Source organism: Bos javanicus, chromosome 10 (assembly GCF_032452875.1).
Source record: "Bos javanicus breed banteng chromosome 10, ARS-OSU_banteng_1.0, whole genome shotgun sequence".
NCBI lineage: Eukaryota > Metazoa > Chordata > Mammalia > Artiodactyla > Bovidae > Bos > Bos javanicus.
Window position 1 is genome coordinate 57673629 of NC_083877.1, and position 17467 is coordinate 57691095.

The window sequence follows — 17467 nt, forward strand, 5'->3', positions numbered from 1 at the left end:
TGACTGGGCTTTTGGTCATAAGGGTGTGAGTGGGTATGGATGTCTTATGGGAGCCATCAAGGGGTGTGGGCGGGTGAGGATGAGAAATTTTTATCAGGTTAAGAGACTGAAGCAGCTGTGGACTTCTATACCCCACTAACCCTGGTCTCTTCCCCCACACTGTGAGCACTCCCCTATTCAGGTACAATTTGTTTTACACGTAAGGTGGCCAAACTATTTTTCCACTGATTTTTCATGATGATCAAATTTATACCAAAACTTCCTAATCCTTTCCTCAGGACCATAGAAGCCCACAATGAAATACATACCAAAGAGAAAGAGAAGCTGATGGATAAGATTCAAGAAATTCAGGAGGCCAGTGAGCACTTGAGGAAACAATCTGAAACTGAAAATGAAGTCAAGAGTAGTTTCCAGCAGGAAGCATCTCGTCTCACTATGGAGAAGAGGGTGAGAAGTTTTCTAACCTGTTGATAAATGACTGCCTGTGTGCAGGTATCACTGAAAGGGGGGACAGGCCACCCCAAGCATCTGATGAGTAGCATCCACCTCTCACTGGAGCAATCTGTTTCTTTTTCTCAAAAGACAGGTGGCCTCTGAGGTTACAGCCATTGCAGGGGAGCCAGGGGATTTACGCAGGCTGAGAGAGGACCAGTGGAAGGTCCTGAGCATTGTCCCATGGGCAGTGCTTGTCTGAGATGACAACAGCCTTGCCTGGAGCATGTTGAGGATGCCAGGCTGATGTGTGACCTTCTCTGAACAAAGCTTACTCCATCCAAGACCCCCACTTGCTTCTGGGGAAATGCTCTTCCCATAATTTTCAGAGTCAAAGTGTTCTTCTATGAAATGATCAAAATAATAGGTGGCTAACTTTTTAAACTATGAAAGTATTCATCCAGTTATAAATGCCCCTGTCAAAATGGCATTTGGCAACTCTGTTAGCTCCCAGAAATGCTTCTGAAATTGTATTGGTGTGTGAAACCCACAAGGATGAGAAGCGCCAGAGTAGCAGATGGAGTAGTTTCCTGGGAGGTGGATGCTCTCAGGCGCCTTCCTGGCCTGGCAGCCTCCAAGACCATGACCAGGTAAGGGCTCACCCAGCCAGTGGTCAGGCCGCACATGCCCGCTGGCTCTGCTCCTCCTCATCAGGCCCCCCCATTTCCTATCTCACAAGAAAAACATGATAGGGTAAAATCATATTTTGCAGTGTCAGAACTTAACTTAAAAGGGTAGTTATATATATAAAAAGAGGAATGCAGAGAGTTTAACATTTAATAGGAAATAATACATTCTAGTCAGATGATCCCTGGAAAATCCCATGGACAGAGGAGCCTGGAGGGCTGCAGTCCATGGGGTTGCTGAGGGTTGGACATGACTGAGCGGCTTCACTTTCACTTTTCATTTTCATTCATTGGAGAAGGAAATGGCAACCCACTCCAGTGTTCTTGCCTGGAGAATCCCAGGGACGGGGAGCCTGGTGGGCTGCCGCCTATGGGGTCGCACAGAATTGGACACGACTGAAGTGACTTAGCAGTAGCAGCAGCAGTCAGATGATCCAGATCATCACTTGGGTGATGACCATCTTTTTTGAGAGGGGTACGCCTTTCTCAGAGAATAGGTTTCTCAAGTCACACCGTAAGGATAGTCTTATTGAATTTAGGACCCATCCTGATCCAGTGTGACCTCACATTGATCCTTGGTTTAATTGCAACTGCAGAGACCTTATTTCTAGTAAGGTCACATTCTGTGGTTCTAAGTGGATATGAAGGGTTTTTAACTTTCTATTTTATATTGGAGTATAGCCAGTTAACAATTTTGTGATAGTTTCAGGTGAACACTGAAGGGGCTCAGCCACATATGTACGTATATTCATTCTCCCCCAAATCCCCCTCCCATGTAAGCTGCCACACAACATTGAGCAGAGTTCCCTGGGCTATAAAGTAGGTCCTTTTGGTTATCCATTTTAAATAAAGCAGTGTGTACATGTCCATCTAAATGGATGTGAATTTCAAGGAGACACTGTTCAGCCCACTGCATGAGCCTCTGAGTCAAAGAAAATCATTTATTTAAAGTTGGAAAGAAAAGTTTAAGCAATCTTCTATTTATCAAAGAAATACCAAATTAAAGCTAGGTATTTTTTTGATTCTCAAATAATGGAGATCTTATGGTGCTGGTGAGAACACCCTGAAGTGCACCCAGCTACACATGATTTCAGGGGATAGAAATTGGTGTCAACTTTCTTAGGGGCAGTTTGGAGGCAAATGTCAGGAATGTCTGAAAGTGCATTCCCTTTGACTCAGTGATGCAACTTCTGAGATTCTGTCCTAAGTAGATAATTAAATATGTGAACAAGGATTTTCATCTAGAATGGTCAGCATAGTATTATTAGACACAGCAAAAAAAGAAAGGATGCCCAGCTGTAGTGGGTAGATTAAATTATTGTATATCAGATGACAGTTTGATATATTATCAATGATGGGGGAAATATCTACAGTATAATGAGAAACAGAATTTAAAACTTTACAAGCAGTATGACCCAATTTTATAAAATGGATATATGCCATATTAGGAGGAAAAAAAATGAAATAAAACATAAACAGTGATTTCCTCAGGTTCTGGATTGATGGGTGACTTTTTAATTATTAGATGTATTGTAAAATAGGCTCAAATAGGAGGAAAGAAACTGCGCCCACAGTCCCACATGTGAGGCCAGATAAAGCTCCTAATGTGTTTAGCCAGGAACATGACTGTAGTAGGGAGAGGTAGCCATGAGTGGAAACAGCACAACTTCCCTGGGCTCTGAGAGTCCCCAGAGGGCCCATCCATGGCTGCAGGGACTGATTGCGAGGTGGGAATTGCTGGATCAGAGAAGCCTGAATCCTTTCTGTGTCAAAGCCCTTGGAGTTCAGGGAGAACCTGAATACTCTCTGCCCTTTATAGGAAATATTTATAGGTGTCCAAGACTCTTCTGGTTCTTGAGCCAAATTCAGCATAGGCAGGGCCACCCCCTTTATCAGGAAGGAGAGGCAAAGCCGGGACCCAAATCTCTGAAGCCTCTCTGCCTTCAGCTTCTGACATCAAGAGAGCACATTTTCACACCTGCGTGTGAAAATTTTTAAACTCTCTACGATGGGCATGGCTTTATCAAGGAAAAATTAGATCAAGATAAATGTGGTATACCCATACAATAGGATAGTATAGTATTCAGTCAAAAAAAAAAGGAGTGAAGTACTGGGAATTCCCTGGTGGTCCAGTGGTCAGGTGGAGAAGGCAATGGCACCCCACTCCAGTACTTTTGCCTGGAAAATCCCATGGATGGAGGAGCCTGGAGGGCTGCAGTCCATGGGGTCGCAAAGAGTCGGACACGACTGAACGACTTCACTTTCACTTTTCACTTTCATGCATTGGAGAAGGAAATGGCAACCCACTCCAGTGTTCTTGCCTGGAGAACCCCAGGGACAGGGGAGCCTGGTGGGCTGCCGTCCATGGGGTCGCACAGAGTCGGACACGACTGAAGCGACTTAGCAGCAGCAACAGCAGCCAGTAGTCAGGACTCAGTGCTTTCACTGATTGGAGGAAACTAAGATCCCACAGCCAAAAGAACAATGAAGTACTGATACCTGCTGCAGCACAGATAAACCTGGAAAGCGTTATTCCAAATGAAAGAAGCCAGACACAAAAGGCCACATATTCTATGATTTAATTTATATTAAATATTTAGAATAGGCGAATATGTAGAGACAGTAGGTAGATTAGTGGTTGTCCAGGGCTGGGAAGGAATAGGAGGGCAAAGAGGTGCCAGCTAAAAGTTATATGTTTGTTTTTAATGTGATGAAAATATTCTGGAATCAGATGATGGTGATGGTTGCACAACCAACTATACTGAAAATCATGAGTGTACACTAAGTGGGTGAATTGTGTGGTATGTGAATTACAGCTCAGCAAAGTTCTTACCAAATAATAGAATTAAGATGCTTCTGAGCTACATCCTCTTTCTTTTGATTTTTGTAGGATCTTGAAGAAGAGTTAGACATGAAGGAAAGAGTGATTAAAAAGTTACAAGATCAAGTGAAGACTCTTACCAAGACAATTGAAAAAGGTAGAAAAACAACATCCATGTTCCAATTTTTTTGAACTTTCAGCTACAGTTTACATGTGTTGACATATTACTTCCTGATATGGTCCAAAGAATTTGAAAACTAAAGAAATGAGTCTCCGCTGGTGTGTTTGGGGCCCAGTGATGGGCTAGTGGAGATCCTTAAAGGCAGGCAGGTGGCTCACCACCTCTCAGGTGATACCAGATGTGCTCATGTAATTGTAAGGGGTACCCTGGAAGGAATGCTTTTAACCTCTTTCTCTTTTAACTCTCATTGTTAAAATGGAATTGTGAAAAAGTTTCAGATTTAACTGCTTTAAAGTTTATTTCCTCTCTGTTACATGGGGTCAATATCCTACTTTCTATTAGAAGAAAAGATACTAGATAGTTAATTAGATATATATTAGATAGCTGAGAAGCCAGACTGAAGTCCTCAACATGAACTGAACTGCACACTGAGTGTCCTTATAAGTTCCAGGGAAAAAGATTCTTTGCCTTTCTTTCCTTCGCCTGATTCTGTGTCACTGAATTTTTCTTTTTTTTAAATTGATTTTTAATTGGAAGATAATTGCTTTACAATACTATGCTGGTTTCTGCCATACAACAGTGTGAATCAACCATAAGTACACATACGTCCCCTCCCTCTTCAGCCTCCCTCCCACCCCCCATCCCACCCCTCCAGGTTGTCACAGAGTGTCCATAGGTTGAGTTTCCTGTGTTGTGCATAGCTTCCCACTGGCCGTCTGTTTTACATATGGTAATATATATGTCCAGTGCTTCTCTCGAATTCATCCCACCCTCTCCTTCCCCTGCTGTGTCCACACGTCTGGTCTCTATGTCTCTGTCTCTATTCCTGCCCTGCAAATAGTCACTGAAATGTTCTGACTTTTCTCATCTAACTCTTTACTCATTTGTTCAATATTGCTGCTTTCTCCCAATCTCTGTCACTAAGGTTGTATCTGCAACTCTCTGTTCCTTTTACTATCCTCATTTCTTTGAAGAACTCCTTTATTGTTTTTTTTTTTTTCAACTTTTCATCAGACTTTAAGTTTCCAAAACCAAAATGAGGCTCTTTTCCTTTCCATAATTATTGATAAAGGTCATTCTGCCCCATGAGGGAAGAGACCATGTCTGTCCTTCCCATTACCCCATGGTATCCCCATTGTGGGAAAGAATGAATCAACTGCCGTCTCTATGTAAGGACTTCCAAAATCCACCTGCCGTTCCTCACTTTTCCTGAGTCCTACTCCCTTTTTGCCTCTAAGATTACTCCTTCACCTTTCTATTATCACCTCCAGCCCAACTTGTTTTAAGTGGAATGCATCAGCTTCCATTCCTGTATCAGGTATCTATTGATCATATAACAAACTACTCCCAAATTTAGTAGCTTAAAATGACAAACACTTAACAGTGCAATTTCTGAAGGTCGAGAATCTATAAGCAGCTCAGCTGGCTGGTTCTAGCTGAGTCACAGTAGAGTAGTCAGCAAGGATGCTGACATCTGAAGGCTTAGCTGGAGCTGGAGTACCTGCTTCCAGGCTCACTCACATGACTGTTGTCAGGAAAAGCCAGTACCTCTAGGACACTCTTTAGGTGGCACTAGCTCCCAAGAAACATGCTCAGATACAAGTCACCACACTTAAGAATACCCAAAATAGGATGTCCTTATCAGGTACTTCTGCATCATTTATTGGTTTTCCCGGTCTAGATGGAGTTCAGCAATCAGTGGTCCTTCTTACCATAAACAGGTTGCTTAGTAAAATAGTTAACATTCTACCTTTATCAGTCTTCAAGGGAACAGGGCTAGTAAATCACAGAACAAACTCTCATGCAGTAGAAGAGAGTTCTGTTCATTCTTTACCTGTATTATCTTCTTTCTCACCCATCAGAGCCTACTCACTTTTCTTGGCCCAGCTGGAGTGCTACCTCCTTCAAGAACCATTTTTCAACAGTTCTTACTTACCTCTGCATAAATTCTTATGTCCTCTGTATTTATTTTTTATGGCTGCTTAGCAAATCACCGTGAAATTAGTGGCTTAATAGAACATGAAACTTACAGTTCTGGATGTCAGAAGTTCAAAATGGTGTTCACTGGCTTAAAATCAACACGTCAGCAGGGCTTCTGGAGGCTTTAGGAGGAGATTCTATTCCCTTGCCTTTTCCAGCTTCTAGAGGCCACCCACTTTTCCTGACTTGTGGGCCTCTTTCACCATCTTCAAATTTGGCAGCATAAAATCTTTGGAATCATTCTGACATTCTAACTTGTACTTCTATAAGTCACATCTCCTCTCAGAGTGGACATGAGTCTTTGGGGACCAGAAGGCAGACTGTGGCCCACCCAAAGATGTCCACATCCCAATCCCCAGAACCTATGAATATATGACTCTACATGGCAGAGGGATTTTGTATATGTGAGTATGTGAGTATTTTTTTTTTAATTATTTGTTTGGCTGCCTCAGGTCTTAGCTGTGGCAAGCCGGATCTTCATTCATCATCTTTTGTTGTGGTGCACTAACTCTAGTTGTGGACATGGGCTCCAGAGCACATGGGCTCAATAGCTGTGGTACACAGGCTTAGTTGCTCCATGGTATGTGGAATCTTAGTACCCCAACCAAGGATTGAACCCATGTCCCCTGCATTGAAGGGGGATTCTTAACCACTGGACCACCAAGGGGAGTCCCTACGTGAAGGATCTTGAGATGAGGAGATCTACTTGGATCATCCAAGTAGATCCAATATAATCACAAGAGACTTTGTAAGAAAGAGACAGGAATGACAGAGTGAGGGAAGGTGATGGAAGCAGAGAGAGAGAAAGAAGTGATGATAGAAGCAGAGGTCAGAGTGATGTGGCCAGAGCCGAAGAATGTGGTCAGCCTCTAGAAACTGGAAAAGGCAAGGAATGAATTCTCCACTAGAGCCTCCAGAAGAAAAACAGCCCTGCCGACATTTCGATTTTTGTACTGTAAGATCTGTTTTAGTCTATGAACTCCAGAACTGTAAGATTTTTTAAATTGTAGTTTAAAAAATTTTTGTTTTATGCCACTGTAACAGTGGCATAAAACAGCACATAGGAAACTAGTCCAGCCACCTTGGGATCATGCTGTTTGGTGACTGCACACTACATGTTTTGTGAATCTTGTTTTTTTTTAACTGTAATAAGGCAGAAGCAATATCCTGTATTGCTTTCATATCCCTACTGCACTCATTATATACCAGGTGACCATGAGAAAATACACTGGCAGCTATACTCATGGATATACTCATAGATAAGAATTGCTACCAGAAGAAATTCTTCAGGCTTCAATAAAGTTTGCATTTATCAGAAAGCCAGAGCATTTCATGGGCAAATCAGCCAGAATGGGATGGAAAGAGATGGAGTAGTCTCATTATAATGCTTGTTATTGTGTATTTAGCTGATTATTTGCCTCTGCCTACAGCCAATGACGTGCACCTGTTCTCAGGACCCAAGGAGTACCTTGGAATGCTGGAATACAAGAGAGAAGATGAGGCCAAGCTCATTCAAAACCTCATTCTTGGTAATGAAACCTGGGACTCTGAATTTTTGCTTAATTTTTGAGAACTTGAGCCTTAGTCATTGCCATGGTCTTGGGCAGGGATGATAGTTCCTCTTTTTCCTCCACTGCTTCTTCCCCTAGCACAGAGCTTCTCAGCCTCATTTTTGACCATGTGATTCTTTGTTTCGGGTGGATAGGGGCTTTGTATTGTAGGATATTGAGCAGTGTCATTGGCTTCTATTCTCTAGAATCCAGTGGCAACCCCTAATCATGACAATAAAAAAAAAAATGCTGTCAGACATTGCCACATGCCTTCTGGCATCTGCTACCTTGCCTTCAGTTGAGATGCACTACCCTAACCTCTTCCCAAGTCTCATCACATGGTCAGGGTAGAAGACACACCTCCTCATCTTTGTGGTTTAGCACAGGAGTCTTGGGAGAAGTAACCGTGGCTCCCTTGTTCCATTTGCCTTCTGCTGAGAAATTCGTTTGTGTGGCAGGGCCTTCTCAGCCATGGCTATTACAGGAATCTCCCGATTGGCATGCTCTATGGTTGGCAGTCTTAGAACCAGTGCTACTAGCCTGCCTGTCATCACCATGGAAACCACATAGTCTTCTAGGAAGAAGGAGAAAAACTGCCTCCCTATCAGCTGGTCCCAGGATCTCAAAGCAGAAAGCCCATGTATAGCCTTACTCCTCTTCTCCTAAGTGACCCTCCCCAGAGCACAGGAGCCGCCTACCCATTCTTTTCCACCCCGCACTGGTACACAGCTGAGGGGCCTCTTTGTTCCCCTGTCCTAATGCAGACATGGGGAGGTCTTTGTTTGCTTTTCTTAACTTGTTCTGTAAAGTTTCTCTCTACATCCCTACTCCGACTTCCAGCCATTCTCTTCTCCTCAAGGCCAACTGATCCTCCTCTGCAGGACTGTTGTACACCTGTTTTCTCTATTCATGGCAGAGGCATGTGATTGCTAAGATCATTCCATCCTCATCATAGAGGCTGAAGTGGGGGTGCATGGACTGGGGTTCCTCTCTTACCTTGGAGATATGAAATTCTGTCTTTTATTCAACCTTGGAAAAGAGAAAATACTTTGCAAATGAGAAGTAAGAGAAGCAGGTGGCACCTGCATGTATATTTTTGCTAAGAAAAAAAGCCAGCCTTAATTCCTCAAAGGGAAAAAACATCTCTGGGTATTCAGGCACTGCATCAAGTACAGAAAAGCAGACACCCCCACCCATACATAGGTTTCTTATCGGGGGAGCTGCAGTCCTCACCGACTCTCTCTGCTCCAGACCTGAAGCCCCGCGGTGTGGTGGTGAACATGATCCCCGGGCTGCCGGCTCACATCCTGTTCATGTGTGTACGCTACGCAGACTCTCTAAATGACGCCGACATGCTCAAGTCCCTCATGAACAGCACCATTAATGGCATCAAGCAGGTGGTTAAGGTAGGAACTACTTTTCTGACATTGGACCTTGGTATTAGGGCTACTTTAGGAACTTTTGTGGAAATGACCAGATGCCCAGACTTTTCCCAACCTACACCTCCAGTGTTTGGTCAACTACATGCTTCTTTAAGCCAGTCAGAGGCCCAGTGAAAGACGCCAATCTAATTAGGAAAAGACAGCTTAGGTCAGACAGCCCCAAGGGTGGGACACGGCCAGTTACACCTCAAGTCCTTACCTGTAAGACTACAACCTGATGGTCACCACCCCATCACGTCTGTCCCCTCAGGTGTGAGATTCTTGACTGTAGGGAGTATGTGTCTATCCACGTAACAAGTTTGAATGCCAAGGAATAGGAATAGCCGAAAAATTTTCATCTCTTCCCTTGGCACTTATATAATTCTCCTTTATAAAACCACAGTATATACTTTTATTCTTAGCCCAGACATGAAGATAAGGTATATGTAAGGGACCAGTAAAATATAGATCCATTATCCTTTATTCCCCTTCCAAAGAAGAAGTAATGTTTGATTATGAGATGTATTTAAAATGTTTAGTTGGGAAAGTCCTATCTTACTTTTAGTAAAATATGTGTTCTAGAAAAGTCATGAGCAATCAAACCCTATCTTAAATACTCTTGGAAAAGAGAAGAAATAAAAGCAGTGAGTGCATCAGGAAATAGGTAATTCTCCCACCGTCCACCCTGCCCAATTTTGTACTAAGAATTCATTATTCATCAGGAGTTAGGAGTAGAAAGCTGACATTGATTTGGTGCTTTACAGTCAGTCTTCATGGGAGCCACCCATGTGTTCTTAGAAGAGACTGCCATAAATCATGTTTTCCCTGTCCCTATTTTCCTAAGTTGGGTTTTCTGCAGACACACTCGCATTACGTTCCAGGCTGTAGGCACACGGTGTTTGCCCCTTCTTGCTGCTCTGGAATGTTTAAATACTTTGAAAGTGAAAGGTACATAGCATAAGGAGTATGAAGCCTTTCTTGTGAGCATCTTCCACCTCAGCTTCTTCAACGGCTCCGTGATCCTCCCACTCCAGTGCATAGCACGTTAAAGCAGCCCTCACTTGTTCCACATACCCCCTTGACCACTGGGCCTTTTTCTCACACACCCCCTCCTGGCTGCCAGAGCACTTAAAATACTTGTCTCCACCAACTATTTTTCCCTCCTTGCAGCCTGGCTTCTACCCACATTACTCCACAGAAAGATCACCAGTAATTCCTCTTGCTAAATCCAATGGTATTTTATTAACTTATTCTCTTTAAATGGATTAAACAGTAGCAGCACCTCTTTGAAACTCTCTGACATTGTTTTTTAAAACCCAGGGCTCTCCCAGTTTTCTTCTTATCTCTCTGGTCTTCATTACTTCTGACTCCTTTGCTCATTCCTCTCCTTCCTGTCCCATAAGTTGGAATGTTCTTGCCAGCAGAGTCCTTGATCCTGAGCTCTTGTCTGGCCACCCTTTTCCTTCAAGGAGGCTATCCTTCTGCCTCTCTCCTGTGGTTTTCTCAGCTGCCCTGGTTCCCCATCATTTCTGCATCCTCTGAGTTTTTGTAGCACCGCCTATGCCTACCATGTAAGCTGTCAGCCACCTATTTAACTGTGTCCTACATATGTCGTGTCTGTCTTCCCAGCCAGAATGTGACATTTGGAGGCCAAGGACTGAGACTTTTCTCAGGCATTCCTACAGTGCCTGCTTCAAGTGTCATAACAGATGATATAACCTGTACAGAAGTACTTTGCAAACCATAACCTGCTAAATAAATACGGCTTTATTTTCATGTTGTTGTTCAGTTGCTCAGTCGTATCTGACTCTTTGCAACCCCATGAACTGCAGCACGCCAGGCTTCCCTGTCCTTCACCATCTCCCAGAGCTTGCTCAAACTCATGTCCATTGAGTCAGTGATGCCATCCAACCATCTCAGCCTCTGTTGTCCCCTTCTCCTCTTGCCTTCAATCTTTCCCAGCATCAGGAGGTCTTTTCCAATGAATTTCTCTTCATATCAGGTGCCCAAGTATTAGAGCTTCAGCTTCAGCATCAGTCCTTCCAATGAATATTCAGGGTTGATTTCCTTTCCTTTAGTCAAATCCTTGACTGATTTGATCTCCTTGCAGTCCAAGGGACTCTCAAGAGTCTTCTCTAGCACTGCAGTTCAAAAGCATCATTGTCCAACTCTCACATCCATACATGACTAGTGGAAAAACCATAGCTTTGACTATATGGACCTTTGTAGGCAAAGTAATGTCTCTGCTTTTTAATATGCTGTCTAGATTTGTCATTGCTTTTTTTTCCAAGGAGCAAGTGTCTGTCTTTTAATTTCATGGCTGCAGTCACCATCCTCAGTGATTTTGAAGCCCAAGAAAATAAAATTCTTTTTATAGTGTAAATTTAATAAAGTCTTTAATTAATAAAAGAAGAATTATTTTTGGTCAAAAGCCACCAGCTAGAAAAACAAGTAAGATATGTCTGTTCTTGGCTCAGAACAATAACAAAATCCAACTTTGTCTTTTCTTGGTTTTTTTTTTAAGGAACATTTAGAAGACTTTGAGATGCTGTCCTTTTGGCTTTCCAATACCTGTCATTTCCTCAATTGCCTGAAGCAGTACAGTGGAGAAGAGGTAGGGACGCCTGCTGCTCCGTGCTCTGTACTGACTGCCAGTCTGCGACCTCCTTGTGGGCCCGAGCTCGCCGGAGTAATTAGGAATCAGACTGCCCAGCCCAGGAACATCCTCTGCTCCAACTGGCCTCCTGGCTTCCTTCTTCCCCAGGAGACCAGCTTCACATCACCAGCTAAATGGAGGTCACAGGCAAAAAGACTTCCAGAAGGAGGTTTAGACCCCGGGCATGATACTAAGCCTCAGTGTCCTTGACTTTCAAATTACATGAGGTGGATTCTTCCCAGTGGTCCACTGGTTGAGACTTCATCTTTCAAGGAGAGGGTGTGGGTTCAATCCCTGGTTGGGGAGCTGAGATCCCACATGCCTTGCAGTCAAAAAAAAAAACAAAACATAAAACAGAAGTAATGTTGTAACTTAAAAGTCTTTATTGAACCAGTTCAATAAAGACTTTTAAAATGGTTCACATCAAAAAATCTTTTTAAAAAATTCATGAGATAGAGTCAGAGATTTTTCATTTTCCTTCTGGCTATAAAATTATGGAGTTGTTAATGTTATCACTCTAAAACACAGCCTTTAGTTCAACCTGCCTACGTTTTCATAGCTGTTATCACTACAAGATTTTGGTTATTCCTCCACCATCTGTAAATCCTTTGCCATTCTGACTGTGCTTTCAAGGGGCTAACATTATATTGAAGTTCTTCACCATCAAATACTCACAGAGCATTATTTCACTGACCTAAAAGAACAAAAATGACTGGGATTTTCAATGCTCTGCAAAATGGGTATACCATTCTATAGTCCTATCAGTAGTATATAAAGTTCTAGCGTGTCATACCTTTGCCAACACTAGGTATTGACAGATGTTTTATTGCTTATCAGTCTCATGGGTATAAGATGATACTCTGTTGACTTAAATTGTAATTGCTTGATCACTAGCAAGGTCAAGCATCATTTCATATGCTTACTCATCAGTTGGTTTGTTTTTTAAATTGCCTAGTCACATCCATTACCCGTTTTTCTTAGGGGTGATTCTTTTTTCTTATTGATTTATAGGAGGTCTTTACATAGATTGTGGCCTGTCATTAACTTTTCTTTATGGAGTCGTTTGTCATCCACAAGTTTTGGATTTTGATGTACTTAAATCTATCTGTCCTGTTCTTTTATGATACATGATTCAGTGTCCTGTTCAAGAAATTCTTCCCTACCCTGAGATCATGAAGTTCTTTTTTCTTCTAACTTTATAATTCAAATTTAGAGTTCATAATTATGCTTTTATCCATAATTGATGTGATTATTTATCCCAAATTGACATGTGAAGTAATGATCACATATCTTCTTTCAGGAGAGAAAATAAAATATGAGTAATCCTACTAGTATTAAAGAACAAAAGGAGAAATAGGTAAAGAAAATCCAACTTCTAACCAAAAGGAATGTTGGAGCTGAGAGGGGCACAGACCAGTCCTTTAAGATAACCTGGCATCTGTGTGGCTTTAATGGGAGGCATATCATCATCATTTTTAAAAATTTTATTTTTAATTGCATCACCATTATTTAAATCCTTTCTTTACCCACTTTAACCATGTATACAAGGTTTTTTTCCTTGTCTGAAGATTCTTTATTTACTATTTTTTATTTCTAAAATTCCAATGGTTCTTTTTTACCTCTGCCTTTTACAATGTCCTATTCTTATCTTAAATTTTTTTTTTAAATTTTACTTCTTTGAACATTGTAAATGTATTACCATGTTCAGGCTGGGCTGCTGTAACAGAATACCACAGACTAGGTGGCCTGAACAACAGAAATTTATTTTCTCACAGTTCTGGAGAATGGAAACCTGAGATCAGGGTGCAAGCATTGGGTCACTGGTGAAAGTTCACTTCTGGACTTGAAGATAGCCACCTTCTCCCTGTGTACTCACATGGCCTTTCCTCAGTGCATGGGATCTCTCTAGTGTCTCCTTTTATAAGAACACTAATCCTATCAGGTCAGGACTCCCACCCTTGTGACCTTGTTTAACCTTAATAACATGGAGACAGAGACCCCATCTCCAAAGCTAGCCACAATGGAGATTATGGCTTCAACATATAAATTTGAGGGGGAAACAAATACTCAGTCCATAACATCCATATTAAAGCATTTCAGATTGGTCTATACTCTGTAAAGTTATGAATCTCATTTATTGCATCTATCAACCTTTTACAGCAGTTTACTTCCTTGAATGCTTCACTGTTTTTCCTATGAGCTTCCATGGGGGAACAGTAATATTTACAGATCCTTAGATTCAATCAATTATAGATCATGTAGTACTATATAATACATAACTTAGTGAAAAAGGTCCACGTGTAAGTGGACCTTTTTAAGACCTTACACATGTAAGACCTATGTAGTTCAAACACATATCATTTAAGGGTCAAGTGTAGTTAGTTATAGAAAATAAATGCTATCCCAAACACTAAGAATTTGATACAGATCAGACATTAAGTATAGGAGTTATGCTGCTGCTGCTGCTGCTAAGTCGCGTCAGTCATATCCGACTCTGTGCGACCCCATAGATGGCAGCCCACCAGGCTCCCCCATCCCTGGGATTCTCCAGGCAAGAACACTGGAGTGGGTTGCCATTTCCTTCTCCAATGCATGAAAGTGAAAAGTGAAAGTGAAGTCGCTCAGTCGTGTCCAACTCCTAGCGATCCCATGGACTGCAGCGCACCAGGCTCCTCCGTCCATGGGATTTTCCAGGCAAGAGTACTGGAGTGGGGTGCCATTGCCTTCTCCATAGGAGTTATAGTATAAACTTATTGTAATATCATTAGATACAGAGATAGTATTTTAATATCCTATGTGTCTACATTATTCTAATATTTATATGTTCAAAATTACTTTCAGGAATTCATGAAGCATAATAGTCCACATCAGAATAAGAATTGCTTGAACAATTTTGACCTTTCAGAATACAGACAGATTCTTAGTGATGTGGCTATACGAATATATCATCAGTTCGTTATCGTAATGGAAAATAACATTCAACCAATAATAGGTAAGAATTGATGACTAAGAAATATTTATAATGATGTTGAGACCTTAAAAAATAAATCTGCATGGAAGGTGTAATTGAAAAGAATATAATTTTTTTTAAGCCAATAGTAAAATAATTTATTGGTTTAGTCTTATCCTTTTCTGCCCCACCCTTCCCCCAAAGAAAACAACTAAGTCATGTTGACATAAGTGGTTTTAGTCACTAGGGTGATAGTACTCATAGTAGCAGAAAATGCCAGTGTGGTGTTGACAATCCAAATTGTGACTTGGTCATGTTTCCAGTGGTATAAGCAAACGTTCACACAAAAACCTCTACATCTCCCAAAAACAAGCATTAATTTTCAGAGGTGGTACAGCCATGATACTCAGAAAGGAAGAGAACCATTTTTTCCTCAAGTAATACTATTTTTAGAGATTTTCCCTAACCACAATGCAAATAAGAGATTCACAGTATCACCTACATAAGTATGCTTCTCTACTGTAGCTTCAAAGAACATAATTTTAGAACAAGAAACTTTACTAATATAAATGCCCACTATTTAATTCTCTGATTGCCTAAAGTGATTACATATATAAAAGTACATGGGTCATAGTTTTCTTTCTGTAAGGGGGATCCATCCTGTAGGGAAAGATTTGGGAGAACCGCTGCTCCTTATGTGGCTAACACTGGTTCTGAGCCAAGTATTTTTGAAATCCTAGAGCTCCACTCAACTTCTTGTATACTTTCTTCAGTTTTCTGAAATTGAAATACTGTAGGCTTTAAGTAGTTCCAGACCATGAGTTGTCATGCTAACCAGCTCTCTCTCCTGTCAAGTTGAAAGAAGAGGAACTGTTCCCCTCCTGTAGATGGTGGTGCATTCCCATCCACCCCTTACAGCCTGGTGTTCCCCAACCCTCCATCCTTCTGCTTTCTCTGTTACAGCTGTATCCACACTAACTCTTGTGAAAATTGTCCCACTCCCTGAAACAGACACATGAGAGCAGGGGAAATGTCCTCTGGGCGTCCCCACTGCATGTGCAAGAAAAGCTTCCATTTTTCTCCGTAGTGCCAGGCATGCTGGAGTACGAGAGTCTGCAGGGCATTTCTGGCCTGAAGCCCACAGGCTTCCGGAAGCGGTCCTCCAGCATAGACGACACGGATGCCTACACGATGACCTCCGTCCTGCAGCAGCTGAGCTACTTCTACAGCACCATGTGCCAGAATGGCCTGGACCCTGAGATCATGAGGCAGGCAGTGAAGCAGCTCTTCTTCTTGATCGGGGCGGTGACCCTGAACAGCCTCTTCCTGCGCAAGGACATGTGCTCCTGTAGAAAAGGGATGCAGATAAGGTAAGATCCGTAAGCCACCACTAACCCTGGAAAGGCTGGCTGGAAAGGATGCTCCTGAAGTCCGAGACTGCACACTCTGCCCGCCCTCCCTCCACAAGAGCGGCACTGCTGGAGGGTGTGCAAAATGACTCTTAGAGCCATGGAGATCTCAGCCATATGATGCCAGGGCCTCCTCCCATCACTCTACCTATGCTAACTTGACACCCTGGCAGAGTGGCTTCAACTAAGAACTAACTGTGTATTTTAAATTCTGGCCCTCTCTGGTTATCATATATGCAGCCAGTACTTGTTGACCACCACCTCTGTGATTAGCACTGCTGGTGGGGGACACAGGAAACAAAGGAAAGGGTGATTTGATCCCTGCTGTTGAGAAGCTAAATGATGATTCAAGATCACTATAATTAAGTCATAAATAAGTGGTACAGGAAGTGCTTCAGAGAGGAGAGATGATTGTGGCCAGAAAAGTTAAAGAAGCCTGAAAACTGTTTGTGAGTGATCAAAAATGGAAGAACATTCCAGGCAAGGGAATGAGTGGGCAAAGCCATAGTGGTAAGACCGAGTGAGGACCCCTCCTCAGGCAGGAGTAAATATCAATAGCTCTGTCTAGATTAAGTGCAGAGAAGGAAATGGCACCCTACTCCAGTACTCTTGCCTGGAAACTCCCATGGACAGAGGAGCCTCGTAGGCTGTAATCCATGGGGTCGCTAAGGGTCGGACACGACTGAGTGACTTCACTTTCAATTTTCACTTTCATTCATTGGAGAAGGAAATGGCAACCCACTCCAGTGTTCTTGCCTGGAGAATCCAAGGGACGGGCAAGCCTGGTGGGCTGCTGTCTATGGGGTCGCACAGAGTTGGATACAACAAAGCAACTTAGCAGCAGCAGCTAGATTAAGTGAAGGCTTATATCAGGATCTACAGGACTGAAGTAGAGTGGTAAGCTGGACCTAGATTGGGAGGGCGTAAAATGCCAGGCCAAGCATTGAGAGTTCATCCTGCAGACATGGTTATCCAGTTTGTTTGTTTTTTTTTTAATTTCTTTTTGTGTATTTATTTATTTTTGGCTGTGCTGAGTCTCTGTTGCTTTTCGAGGGCTTTCTCTAGTTGCCTCTTATGGGGCTATTCTTCTTGCAGTGTGAAAGCCTCTCATTACAGTGGCTTCTCTAGTTGCAGAGCACGGGCTCTAGAGCACGGGCTAAGTAGTCGTGGCATGTGGGATTAGTTGCCTGGTGTTATGCGGGATCTTTCCGGATCAGAGGTTGAACCTGTGTCCCCTGCTTTGGCAGGCAGATTCTTATCCATTGTGTCACCTGGAAGTCTAGTCATCCAGTTTTGAAGTGTGTCAGCTTCTCTGTCTCTAAGAGAAGAGAAAACACAGATCATTAGCTATTGTTTGAATTAACACTGTCACATGATTAGA

At 42.4% G+C, this 17467-nt stretch overlaps 1 protein-coding gene across 1 annotated transcript in view; it reads left to right on the plus strand.

Moving 5' to 3' along the window:
* MYO5C (myosin VC) overlaps window positions 1–17467 on the plus strand; it is a 118060-nt gene that overhangs the window by 88414 nt on the left and 12179 nt on the right. Inside the window, exons 32-38 of the mRNA XM_061428736.1 lie at window positions 279–447; window positions 4009–4096; window positions 7531–7629; window positions 8902–9056; window positions 11596–11685; window positions 14569–14719; window positions 15765–16047. Of these exons, the coding sequence (XP_061284720.1) occupies window positions 279–447; window positions 4009–4096; window positions 7531–7629; window positions 8902–9056; window positions 11596–11685; window positions 14569–14719; window positions 15765–16047 (1035 nt within the window). The remainder of the gene's footprint in view (window positions 1–278; window positions 448–4008; window positions 4097–7530; window positions 7630–8901; window positions 9057–11595; window positions 11686–14568; window positions 14720–15764; window positions 16048–17467) is intronic.